Below are 13405 nucleotides of genomic sequence, written 5' to 3'. Positions count from 1 at the left end.
TGTATCACCAATCCACCGAATTACACCTGGCTCCTAAGAATCTGACTTTGATTAAATTTAACAGAAAACTTAAAAAGTCAAATCACCACTACAAACTTATTTTTTAGTTAACAGTTGTGTTAGTGTACAATCCTATTAATAAAGCAATATTGGACAAGTAAAATTTCCCATCATATATTTTTATGATGCAAAATGTTACTCTGAGTCAAACAGTTCCCTTGTGTTTGCTTCATGTTTGGGAAAGCTTGTGCCCAAACATGCTTCTCTGGTACATTAGTGCAAATGCAATGGAACTCTCTGGAAGAGATGGAAGAAAAGATGGATGGACAAAGCAAGCTACTCACTAGATGAATCGCATCTGAAATGACCACTGCCAAAGCCTAAGCACTGGCACGTGAGCTTAAAGCCAGATTCAGACAAACGCTCCCATTCCTCTCCAATGGCATAATTGGAAACTGTGTAGGGGTCAAAGCATGAGTCATCGGTGGGTTGGTTCAGGCCTTCGTTGACTGGAAGAAAAGGAAGATAAAAATATATTTTATTGGTGGGCTGGGACCATAAGGAACAATGGAAGCATGACATAGAAGGGCTTAACCAAGTAGCACAAAGAAGCACTGGACTCTTCTGAAGGGACCGGCCACACTCACTCACAAACAATGTTTACGTGGAGTCAGGGATCACCTGCCACAGCATCATAAAGCAGCCCAGCTTTCATTTCTGTCTTCACTTCTACAAACTGCTCATTCCTGGTAGGTTTACTTTACAGAACATGAAACAGATTCTGGAGCAGTTTAAAACTAGATAAGACCTCGGGTGGTGGTGATGCCTTTCCATGAATACCTGAATACCCTTCAACTAATTATTTGTGAATTAATTCTGAGTTAATAATGAATTAATATTCACTTACCATATAAAAATTGTGTGAGATGAAGAACTGATAGCATTGGCTTTTGTCAAAACACTTGAAAGTGCCCACTGAGAATGATTAGATGTGATTCTTTGCTTATAATGCCAAAGTCAACATTTGGTTGTTTATGTGGTTACTGGGGTTTGAACTCAGGATCTTGTGCTTGCAAAGGCAGATCCTGAACCATGCTCCCAGTCCTTTTTTTGCATTAGTGATTTTTCTGACATGTGTTTTTGCCAGGAGCTGATCTTGGATTGTGATCGTCCTATCTATAGTCTCCTGCATAGCTGGAAATACAAATTGTACCATCGTGTCTAGCTAATATGTTGAGATAATCTTGTTAACATTTTTCCCAGGCTGGCCTGGGAACCATGAGTCTCCTGATTTTTAATCTCCTGAGTAGCTAAGATTTCATCCAAGTCTTGGCATTTTCAGATGCCCTTATACCATGTTTACTAATATTGAGTGTTTTGTGTAACCATGCAAAATTCCTAGATTTCATGCACTATTATAATGGTAAAGTTGCTTTTATCACTAAAACTAACTTCCAAATAAGAGAAAGCAACAGGATATAAATGACTTAGGAATAAGTAACCACACCTCATCCTGTTACCTAAGATCTTGTCCCTTCATGTCTTGGAAAAACTAATTTTTTAATAATCTGTATAAAGCATGCCTTAAGTTATTCTCTAAATATCAAATAAGCTAACACTGTGACTTCAAATCCAATGCATATGTTTTTACAGTGTAAAAATATCAAAAGCTCAAATGCAACAGGTATTTGAAGTGCCTAATATTTCAAAAGGCAAAAAAAAAATTAGTAGGGGAAAAAATAGTACCTAGAGAACTAAAACGTCTGAATGTTCAAAGCCAGAATAACCTAGCCTGAAATAACCTGCCTGGGAGTAATGAGTTAGAAAGAAAATGGAAAGAGTTTACCATCTAAATTGAAAAGCCAAGTGGCACACTAAAGGGACCGCCACAAAGAGCCAATGCAGGGCGCCAGTGCCTCATACTTACAATCCTAGCTACTAAGGAGACTGAGATAGGATTGTGGTTCAAAGCCAGCTCAGAAGCCAGATGGCTCACACCTGTAATCCTAGCTACTCAGAAGGCTGAGATCTGAAGATTGCACTCAAAGCCAGCCCTGGCAGGTAGAAGCTCAGCCTTGAGTGAAGCGGCTCCAGTACAGGCACACACCCATGCATACATGAGTGTGTACCCACACAAGCAGGAATGGGTGTGTGTGTGGGGGGGGGGGGGATGTCAATGGTTAACTTTTATTATATAACTAGAAAAAAGACATTAAAATATAATAACTGAGCTGGAATATGGCTTAGTGGTAGAGTGCGCACCTAGCATGCATGAAACCCTGGGTTCAATTCCTTAGTACCACATATACAGAAAAAGCCAGAAGTGGCACTGTGGCTCCAGTGGTATAGTGCTAGCCTCAAGCAAAAGAAGCTCAGGGACAGTGCCCAGGCCCTAAGTTCAAGCCTCAGGACTGGCAAAAAAATAAAAAAAAATGTATACATATATGTACATATATATATATAACTTTGGAACAAAGAAACTATGGGTAGGAAGGGCTGTTTGTAGGCCCTCCTGCAGAGGGAGTGTTTCTTTACAAGTAATCAATTTCAGGACTATGAACACTCAATGGGAGCACCAATTGATGAGACAGAGAGGGTTAAGGAAAAGATATCAGGAACCCAATGTCCTATGTCACCTCAAGACACTCATGAGCAAGGACTCAATGTTGATCTAAAAAAATACTTGAAGTCCTTTCTAGACCAATATATCATCTTCTCAGTCTCTTTGTTCTGTATGCATATCAGCCAAGGGAAAAATAACTGGATCTAAAGCTGTTCTTTACTGCATATAGATGCTGCAGCTTTGCTTCAAATGCCTAAAAAAACAACAGTAACAGAGAAACAATAGAAAAAGCCTCCTCCACTGGGGGCTTGGGCCTGAACAGCACAAGTGTACATACCAGAGTTGCCCACTGTAACAACCTCCTCCCGCACTTTGTGCCTCCTCTGGTCTTTCATGGCCTCCACTATGATATTGTAGGTGGTCCCCCTGGTCAGGCCTGTCAGAGTGGCAGCGGAAGAAGTGCCAGGAACTCGGAACTGCAATTATTGGTACAACCAAAGTGGGGAGAATGCATTAAAGTGAAGCACAGACATGGCCCCTACCCCATTCTCTTCTCAATAACCTGCTCTGCTTAAACACAAAGCACAGGGTGACATAAAGAGGATCATTGTGAGACTCCCAACTAGCCAAGGAGAGAAGTAGAATGAGTGGGATGAAGCCACCATTTCTGCCAGCTTTTTATCAAAAATGTCCCTCTGTGCTCCCTAGTTACCAGAGGCCCTCAACTTTGTAGGCTTCCTCATAATCCTGCACAGAAGCCGGAGAACTGGCCATGTGGTCTTCACACAAACACACATATGGTGCTCTATGGGAGATACGGTCATGCCAAACAAGGAGGCAACAGACCATAAGACACAGGCACATCCTCAACCTCTTGTTTTTGAGCCATATATTCCCAAAGTACAGACTATTTGAAAATTTCTGACACTTCCTAAAAATACGAACACAATAAAAAATGATTCCTGTACCAGTGGGACAAATTAAAGAATGGTGTTTTTGTTAGAAAAATCAATCGGCTGGTACACATAGCTTCTCTTCTTTTTAAGACATATTGGGATTTCTCAAGGACAAATTCTAAGGGGTATTTTAGAATTTAAACAAATGTAAATTCAAGCAGAATATGGTCTTTCTTGTCTTTCATTTTTTCTTTCTTTCCTTCTACCTTTCTTTCCTTTTCCTCCTTTCTTCATTCCTTTCTTACTTTCTTAGGATCATCTTTCTGTCCAACTCACTGAAGAGACTCTAATGTATAAGAATAATAAAAATGATTCCATTTTTTTCTACCAAGTAAGAGTTAATGATATACTCCATCTACTACCATCTACGAAAGTAGAGATTTTAAAATATATCTACATATTCAGAGCTTACACATGCTATTGCTGAGAGTCCTAGAAGAGTCCATTATTTTGTATCTAAACATGGTCACTTCTGTTATCGGTTGAACCCTGTTAGGGTGCCTAGTCCCAAGAAAGGAATTAAAAACAAATTACCTGTAAGGGTTCATCATCGGTGCCAACAGGGTTACATGAAATGATGTACTCAGAGCTTTCCTGGAATGGGGTCCAAGAGATGGTTGTCTGAGAGAGCGCTTCTTGTCCTGTAGAGGCATTTGGATTGAGTCCCAGAACGTGAGGATAGAGGTGGTAGTCTACGTCTCCCCTGGGGACGTGACCAATTTGGATCTCCTCATCTACGTTCGGTGTGTATGGCTGTGGCCTGAGCCTTACTGGGGTGGCCGCGGTAGGTGGTGTGGTCCGCCTAAAACCATGTTCCTCAAAGATCATTTGTTGCCCAACACTGGGCTGCTGATGGGATGTGCCAGGAAGCTGAATACCATTTCCGGTGTCATACCCAGGATTGGTGGTGATGAAAGGGGTCTTTTGAACTGTGGAGGGAACATCCAAGATTTCTGGTCCGTGAAGATTGGGGTGTGGAAGGGTTACCAGTTGGGGAAGCTCATCTAGCCAAGAGAGGTTAGAGCCAAAAAAAGCAAAGCGCGTTAAGCTCCAGTCATTGGCAGCAATCATTGTTATCAATTCAGGCAACAACGACAGTTTATCAACTTGATCAAAGCCCCTGGAAAATCAGCAGTCCACAGATCATAAAACATTTTTTTTTTCTGGAAAAGAAATCTTTGATTTTTTTTCTCAAAGGTTTCTTTGTTGCTTAGAAAGAAAAAAAAAGTGTTAGTATGAATTTATCAGACACACAAAGCTTTGAGCCATGAATTTATCATACATACAAAGCTTTGAGCCGCTGAGCCCCATAAAAGCTGCCTCTGCTCACATGAAGCCTATAAGAAATGCGGTATGCAGCCTTTCGCCCTTGTTTTTCTTTTACATTTGAGAAGCACCTTGTTGGATCTAGAATCCAGAATAATCATAACAGTATCTGAAGTGTGAGAATTACAGAGGTTCTGCTCAAAAGATTTTTCTTGGTTGGAAGTGGTAAGCATAGATAAAAACACATAGACATTTATTTTCAAAGGCATTCCTAACACGACTGATGGAGTATTTTCTTCATATTAAACTGAAACTGGATAACAAAGTAAGTTTCAGAAACCAAATAATAAATGAAGATCGAAACAAAAATTTAAGAACATCGTAGTAATTTGGTAGAATGCAATGTCCACCTGAGATCATAATAACATACCGTTTGATTTTTTTTTTGAAAGGAATAGTAAGATTTTATAATGACTGGCTGTAAATGAATGGAACTCCTCAGAGCTTCTTAGGTTATTCCTGTCAAAAGTGTGTCAAAAAATATATAAGCTATGCTATTAGGAGAAAAAGAGTTCCCTGAGAAATGCATCAAAATGTGGACTATTTCTCAATGATTCGCGATGAGGCTTCTTTTTCTTTTTAACCTTCTCCTCTATAGCTCTTTACCTGTCTTTTTCCTTCCAATCAGAGGCTCACTCTTCTGGTTGTTCTTCAGGGCAATGACATAGAACGTGTACTCAGTTCCTGGTTCCAAGCCTGATAGAAGAACATAGGAAGGCATGTTAAGGTTGGTGGGCCCAGCTAGTCAAGTGGGAGTTGCCTTGCCAACAGAGGCTGCTGGGGAGCAAGTACTCATCCCTCTCCACCTGGCTATTGGCCAAAGAAGGACATTTTGCCAGTTCTTGCCATCACACCTGACACTTGAATGACCACTTTCTTATTGACTTTTCTAGGATATTCTCCACTCCCCCTCCCCCGCCCACCCTGGTGCCAGTCCTGGGGCTTGCTCAGGACCTGGGTGCTGTTCCTGAACTTTTGTACTCAAGGCTAGTGCTCTATCACCTGAATCATAGCTCCACTTCAGAGTTTTGTTTTTTGGTGGTTAATTAGAGATAAGAGTCACAGATTTTTCCTGCCTGGGCTAGCTTCGAACCACGATCCTTGTATCTCAGCCTAAGTAGCTAGGATTATAGGCATGAGCCACTGGCACCTGGCCCTAGGGTACTCTTTTAGCCAATAGAGAATATATTCAATAGAGTATATCACCAATACAGCATACACGTGGGGTCACTGTAGATTTTATAAATGAATCTATTTAGGTCTAAACCAGCAACCATCAATGGCAGAGCACAAAAAGTTAAGACAGTTAACCAATCTTCATGTGAGTCCTATAGGAAATATCTAACTCATCAATTCCCACATCAACTTCCCTGATCCCTGAAATGTCAGAGGAAGACAGTGTCTCTAGGTATCTGTATTCTCCATATTCTCTATAGGGATCTAAAATTTAGATACTACCAATACAATGTATTTCATCTCTCGGGCAAAAAATACCAGAGGCCTATAACATTTCTCACCAAGGGGCACCCCAGGTACTCTATCCAGGGATGGTGGTGGGATGGCGCTGCCGCCAGATCTATTATGTGTAACTGCATACTGGGACCAATGACAGGTGGTAATTAGGAAGGTTGTACAGCATTACCAGAGCTATAGGAGGCTGAGTGTGAGGACATGATCATAACTAGCTAGTTTGCAATGGAAATTACCTACTTCCAGAATTGCACAGGTGAACTTAAGCAAAAAAAAAAAATCCAGACAACCTTGTTATGCCGTATTACAAGACTGATACTGCTGTTCTTAGATTCATGAGTTTTGAGGCCTATGAACTCTACTGCTCCTATACAGACTGCCTTCTATGGGACCAAGCTTTTTGCCCTCAGAATGGAAGACAAGTTCAAGGAAATGAGAAAATTGTCAATATAAAAGCAGTTGTACCAGTAACGGTGGCCTCTGTGACACCTGGGCGGGGCCGAGGGACCACTTCTCTGGGAGGGGACCCAGGCTTCTCATACTTGATAATGTAGCCAGTAATTCTGGCACGGGGTGGCTGCCATGATAACAGCACAGAGTTGGGTGTGGTGGTCAGGAAGTGCAGGTTGGATGGTGCATCAATGGCTAAAAAGGAAACAGAATGAAGTCTCAGAAAAGTAATATGCCATATCAGTACCCTCACATGTTCTCCTTTAGTCCACCCCAGTCCTAAAGAGACTGAGAATTCTGTCAACTATAGATAATTCACGGCAAGCTACAATACCAGAAATGTCAGCTACTCCTGTGATATTTTTAAGTTCACGTGACTGATTCCTGATTGCATTTCCCCAGTGCAAAGGATAGTTACCAGTAGAGGCATCAATGATCACAGGGGAGCTCCGGGCATTGTCATTCAGGGTGTACAGGTGGATCTTGTAGTCAGTGCCTGGTTGTAAACCTGGGATTTGAAAAGACATGGTTCTTACTTGTTCTTGCTTTACTAGGAGTTTTTTTTTTTTTTTAAGCGAAACTGACATTTTCTTGGCTCCTTTACTGCTCCATATTTATGTAGATCATAAAAGTGGTGCATAATTGAATAGTAGCGCATGATATGGGTATTAACTGTTAATGAGAAACATACCCCCAAATCACATTACTAATGGTAGACAATGATCCCAGCTAAAATAAATTTCAAAATGGGAAAGTGTTGGTTCCTAACCCACCATCTTAGAGGAGGGGCAGTCAACTATTAGAGGGGTTAGCATAATAAATTATTTGTTAGTACCTGGAATTAGATTTGTAAACATTAAAAAGACATAAACTAATCCAGATATTAAAAGTAATCTGATTATCACTTTGACCTTTATTAAGTAGCATTGTATGTTTTTATAAATTTATTTATTTATTTTTGGTGCAGTACTGGGGCACTCTCCATTGGCTTTCTTCCTCATGGCTGATACCTCCACTTCCAGCTGTTGGCTGGCTAATCAAAGATAAGATTCTCATGGATTTGTCTGCCCCAGCTGACTTCAAATCTGGATTCTCAGATCTCAACCTCCTAAGTAGCTAGGATTATAGGCATAAGCTGTTGACTTTTATACCTAATATTATTAATGCTAAGGATTACACACCATCCTTTCTTTTGGTTTAAATATTATTTTTTTAAATTTAAATTTAAATTTTTTATTTAGCTTTTGTTTTTTTGCCAGTCCTAGGGTTTGAACTTAGGGCCTGGGCACTGTTCCTGAGCTTCTTTTGCTCAAGGTTAGCACTCTACTACTTGAGCCACAGCTCCACTTCCAGCTTTTTCTGTTTATGTGGTACTGAGGAATCGAACTCAGGTCTTCTTGCATACTAGGCAAGCACTCCACCACTAAGCCACATTCCCAGCCCAGCTTTATTTTTAAAATAGTATCTTATTCTGGACCTCAAGCTCAAGATCATGCTCACCACCATGCTTAGACACAAATAAAACAAAATGATAAAATAAAAAAACTTAAAAATAATATAGATATTAAATAAACAAGGACATTGTAATGAAGAATAAATTTGATGAATATTAAGATTTAGGCTATTTCTCTGATAAATACTCAATGAAATCTGAGGTTCACAAACAAAATTGTTTCTCATCATGTACACCAACAAATTTATCACACTGTATCACCACAAAACATTGGAAATAGGATGACCAGCGAAAGTCACAGAATTACTCATAAGTGAGTTTGCATTGTGAATGTGATGAACACACATGGTGTGGTGAGTGCTGACCTGTGATGGTATAGCTCCTGACATCTGGGCTGATGACTCTCTGAACTGGGGTCTGGCCAGTCGTTGGGATGGCATCAACTTGGAAGCCTGTAATGGTCTCAGTCTTGGTCCGCCAGCTAATGGTGATTGTGGTCTCCGTAGCATCCGTCACGCGGGCTCTTCTTGGAGGGCTAACGTCTGCATGGATCACAGTGACATCAGTTAACACTTGCCTGGTTCATCCATGGAAGCTTTTGGTACTTTAAAACATGTCTTCATTATGTACCAAATACATTTATTTCAGAAAAAGACACAGACTAATAATCTATAGGTTATCTCTTCTCACATTCAAAGAGAAAAATCAATAATAATTAGGAAAGAGAATTTTCACCTCTTAAACCTTGAAGAATGGAAGTGCTTTATAAATATTACCTGCTTTTATATAATACTCTATAAAGTCAGGGCTGACTTTACAATATCTGCAGATGCCTTAGTGTTAAAAATGATCAATTGACTGTAATGTAACGGTGTATGTGGCAGGAATTACAATAACACAGCCAGCAATTATATATAATCTGGCTAATATTATTGTTGGCATGTTGTCGTTTTTATAAGGCTTCATATCTTTTCTCTATTTTATCCTTGGTTTATAGATGGCAAAACTGACAGTTCATGTCCTTGGGGAAAACGCATATGGCAGGTTATTGACATACAGCAGGGGAGAACTAAAAATCCAAGCTCATGTTGGTCTCCTTATTCCTGCACTGTTAAAATACTGCAAGAGCCTGTGTGTCCTTCCCAAACTCAACCCTATGAAAAATTCTGACAAATAGTGCATCATCTGTTTGGCAGCCCTAATCCATGTCATCATAACAAGCAGTGATTCTCTTTCTTAGTCCAGTAAGCCATTTTCTGAAGGTGCCTGAATGGCAGCATTCAAAAAGAGGAATGATAACATCCATGTTTAAAAAAAAAAAATCAAGATTCCCTCCATGATTAACTTAGTGATCAAAGATCTCATTCACTAATTCTTGTCAGTATTAAAACTTTTGATTACTTACTTTCCAGAGTGGTGACAACTCCCTGGGCCGGTTTGCTTGTCAATGAGTCCTTAAGAGCAGAAACACTCACTTCATATTTGGTGGCCACCTAGAAATAAGGACACGGTAAGCTTTTGCAGTGTCAATGCATGATGCCTAAACTTTCACTAAAGCATCAGGTAACTCCAGTGGTTATAAAAGAAAGAAAATACCTATAAACTAGCAACATATAGCACTGTAAACAACTAGATTAATTTCACATTCCTATTTACAGATGACTGGCAAGAGACTTAAATAAAAACACTCTCAGGATTTATGCCCAACTAAGCTTTAAAATTACACATTTATGCTAAACTGATAAAAATAAAAATGAAAAAGAGGTATTAGCCTGCTATTTTCCCTTTATGATCTGACAGGTACAAATTAAGAATTTTTCTGATCACAGATGGGAAAAGAGAATTTGCTGCTCCGTCTCTGAACCCTTTTGTGTAGTTTCACCCAGAGTTGGCCTTTTATTAAGATATTTATCAATCTCTTAGGATCCTAGCTAGTTTTCTGCATAATGTCTAGAAGGATTACAAAAATGTTTTAATGAGGGTCAAGTAGATATGGGTTAGTACAAACTGGAGAATATTACATGCCAGCTCACAAAAATGCATAAATTCTGTGTTGTCCCTTACATACATATAATGTTTTAAAATAAGCAGAATGCTTGTAAAAATGAACTACACAAAATCTAAAGCTAATATACAATCCTATTCAATAGTCATCTAGAAAGGGCATAGGTCAACATAAAGGAAGTCTATTGATTTAAAATTATTTAATGCCATGGGAAAAAAAAGTTTATAATGAGATTATATTCTACCATCTTATAAACTGTAAAAAATGACCTACTTTTGAATATTAATGATGGAAAGTCACTGTGTGTGTCTGTGTGTCTAGTTCTATGTGTATGCTCACATGCACATTCCAGTACTGGGACTTGAACTCAGGGCCAGGACACTGTACACCTGAGCCAAAGTTCCACTTCCAACTTCTTGGTGTTTCATTGAAAATAAGAATCTCTTTCCTTCCCAGGCAAGGAAAGAGATCTCAGCCTCCTGAGTAGTCAGGATTATAGGTGTAAACTTCCAGTGCCTGGTGGGAAATCACTTCTTACCATGAGCCCTGATATAACCACGGAAGAGCTATCAGGAGAAAGGTGGATCTCCTTCATGGGGCCCGTCTTGTCCTTGGGGGTCACACGCACTCGGTATCCAGTGAGCTGAATATTGGGTGCTGTCCACTGGGCACTCAGGCTTGTGGGTGTGACCTGAGTGAACTTCAGGTTGGTTGGAGGAGGAATAGCTGTTGGAATGGTCATTCGTTAGAGGTTTTCTCACAGGAAATGGAGAAAAGGGGGAAATAAGAAGTACAAGAATAGATTGTTCTTTCAATACAATAAAGTATTAAGAAGGGTTACAAAGTGAAGAAAGTGTTTGCTGAAATAACATGTTGTATATCCACCACATTTCAAAAACTCCAAGAGGCTTTAGATTTTTAAAGGGTTCCCCAATCCCTTAAACAGAAAAATAAAATAAAAAATTAGATTGGCTTACTGGTCACTAGGATTATGTTTCTATTTGTATGAAAAGATGAGAAGTAGCTGATTCCTATGTAAATTTATTTTTATATGGAAAACCATTTCACAGAGTATTCTATGCAATATATATGTATATGTGTGTATGTATGTATATATATGTATATATATATATATACATATACATATATATACACACACACACACACACACACGTTTTACTATCTCTTTATTTGGGCCTCATGCTGGCTCACAACAGAAGCAGGATAGAGAAGCAAAAAGCAGTAACACAGATGGTCACCTCTATGGTTTAGACTTTCACTAGGACACGCCTTTAGCATTCCACTCAGCTCCAGAAATAAAGCACAAGAGGATGAAGAATTGTGGATAGCATTTGCTCAAATTATTGTTTCCCATGTGTCTGAATTGAAACTTTAAAGCAAATTAAACCCCACCACATGCTACAGAGCCAGGGAAGAAAGCTCTTGTTCAAGTGTTCCCAGATCATGCTGCCCTACCTTGTTGTTTGTTTGTTTGTTTTACTGAGTAAGCTTTATGATGCTGAAATATCTTTCTTTGATTTATGGTTGGATTTGATTTATGGGGTGTCATGGCTTAGAAAATAATTTACAATTTTAGTATCACCTTCAGATGATTCACTTTATGATCTTTTAATTTTCTGTTCGATCATTTCCTCTGGGACTGGAACTCACTGCCTTATAGTCTTGTTCAACTCTTTCACTCATGCCTGGTGCTCTACCACTTGAGCTATGCCTTGGTACTCACTTTTTTTTGTCGGTCATGGGGCCTGAACTCGGCTTGGGTGCTGTCCATATGCTCTTCATCTCAGGGCAAGTGCTCTGCCATTTGAGCCACAGCACCACTTCTGGTTTTCTAGTGGTTTATTGGAGATAAGAGTCTCACGGAGTTTCCTGCCCAGGCTGGCTTTGAACCGTGATCCTCAGATCTCAGCCTCCTGAGTAGCTAGGATTACAGGCATGAGCCACCGGCACCCGGCTTGGTACTGGCTGCTTTTTGTTGATTAATGAGTGATAAGAGTCTCAAGAGCTTTCCTGTCCAGACTGGTTTCAACCCTTGATCTCAGCCTCTTGAGTAGCTAGAAATATAGGCATGAGCCACAAGTCTTTTAACATATGGCTTTTCTTTTTTAATAAGTCAAGGTACTCCAAATTCTTTTTATGAACTATTTACTTAAATATCACCTAAATTATTATTCTGTGTTATCATTGCTCTTTCAACAATGTCTTTCCTCAAAGAGCCTGAAGATGTTACTTTTCTTCTTATGTGGGAATCAATTGTCCAATTGATTTTACTTAAATATCAATTGATATTATTTAACTATCACCTAAATATTAATCTTAATTATCGTTTCTCCTTCAAAAGAGTCTATCCTAAGAGAGTTATTTTCCCCCTTACATGGGAATCAATTGCCCAATAAAATACAATGTCAGCCAGGCATAAAGCTGCTGCTCCCATGTACACCTGAGTGGTGCAGTCAACGATATACCTGTGGACTGGGTTCCAATCAAGGGCTGGCTCTCCATGTCACCGTGCAAGGCAACCACACTGACTGTGTACTCAGAACCCGGCCTGAGGCCTTTCAGCTCTGCAGTGTCTTCTTCACCATCAGGTGCAGGGAATAGCTCATGGATTCCATCCTCAGGGCTCGAGTAGGTCACCCTGTACCTGGAAACTTGCCCCTGTGGGCTTTCCCAAGCAATTTTGATGGAATCAACATCCACATCAGTGAATGTCAGTCCTTTAGGGCGATCAATGTCTGTTAGGCAAATTAATGGTAAGAGGTTATGTGAAAAGCAAGTTGTGAAATAAGCATTTTTATCACATGCAAAGCAGTTCTGCAGATTCCATTTTCTCTGATGAATTAAATTCCCTTAACCCCACTATTAAATGGAAAAATTACTTGACATTGGTTTTTTGATTTAGAAAATACTTAACGTTGCATTACTTATTAAAACATGGTGTATGTGAGATTTGTAGACACACTGCAAGATTGTCCCCAAATGGAGATTTAAATTAACTTGAAGCTCTGCTACCAAGATTTGTTCTTGCAATGTGATGTTAGTCCTAAAGACCTGGGTTTTCTATGGCTTTGGATTGGTAAAGTTGATTTTCAATGTTAAACTCAGATAGCTCTAATTTTCTCTTAAATTCTTCTTTTCTCCATTAAGTATTTGTATTAAAT

At 39.5% G+C, this 13405-nt stretch overlaps 1 protein-coding gene across 12 annotated transcripts in view; it reads right to left on the bottom strand.

The window, feature by feature from the left end:
- Positions 1–13405, bottom strand: part of Fn1 (fibronectin 1) — a 69663-nt gene that overhangs the window by 5786 nt on the left and 50472 nt on the right. For 2 of the 12 annotated variants that reach the window (XM_070017634.1, XM_070017663.1), the window contains 10 exons: positions 12710–12979; positions 10762–10949; positions 9624–9711; positions 8584–8760; positions 7184–7273; positions 6781–6960; positions 5452–5541; positions 4054–4523; positions 2901–3039; positions 345–509 (listed from right to left, as the gene is read on the bottom strand). In XM_070017634.1, coding sequence (XP_069873735.1) covers positions 345–509; positions 2901–3039; positions 4054–4523; positions 5452–5541; positions 6781–6960; positions 7184–7273; positions 8584–8760; positions 9624–9711; positions 10762–10949; positions 12710–12979 — 1857 coding nt within the window. The remainder of the gene's footprint in view (positions 1–344; positions 510–2900; positions 3040–4053; positions 4524–5451; positions 5542–6780; positions 6961–7183; positions 7274–8583; positions 8761–9623; positions 9712–10761; positions 10950–12709; positions 12980–13405) is intronic. The other 10 variants (XM_070017643.1, XM_070017684.1, XM_070017695.1 and 7 more) reach the window with 5 other exon arrangements.

The sequence above is a fragment of the Dipodomys merriami genome, unplaced genomic scaffold, assembly GCF_024711535.1.
Source record: "Dipodomys merriami isolate MVZ:Mamm:240054 unplaced genomic scaffold, mDipMer1.0.p SCAF_1, whole genome shotgun sequence".
Lineage (NCBI taxonomy): Eukaryota > Metazoa > Chordata > Mammalia > Rodentia > Heteromyidae > Dipodomys > Dipodomys merriami.
Note: the sequence above shows the minus strand (reverse complement) of the source record. Positions and strands in the feature narration are given on the sequence as shown.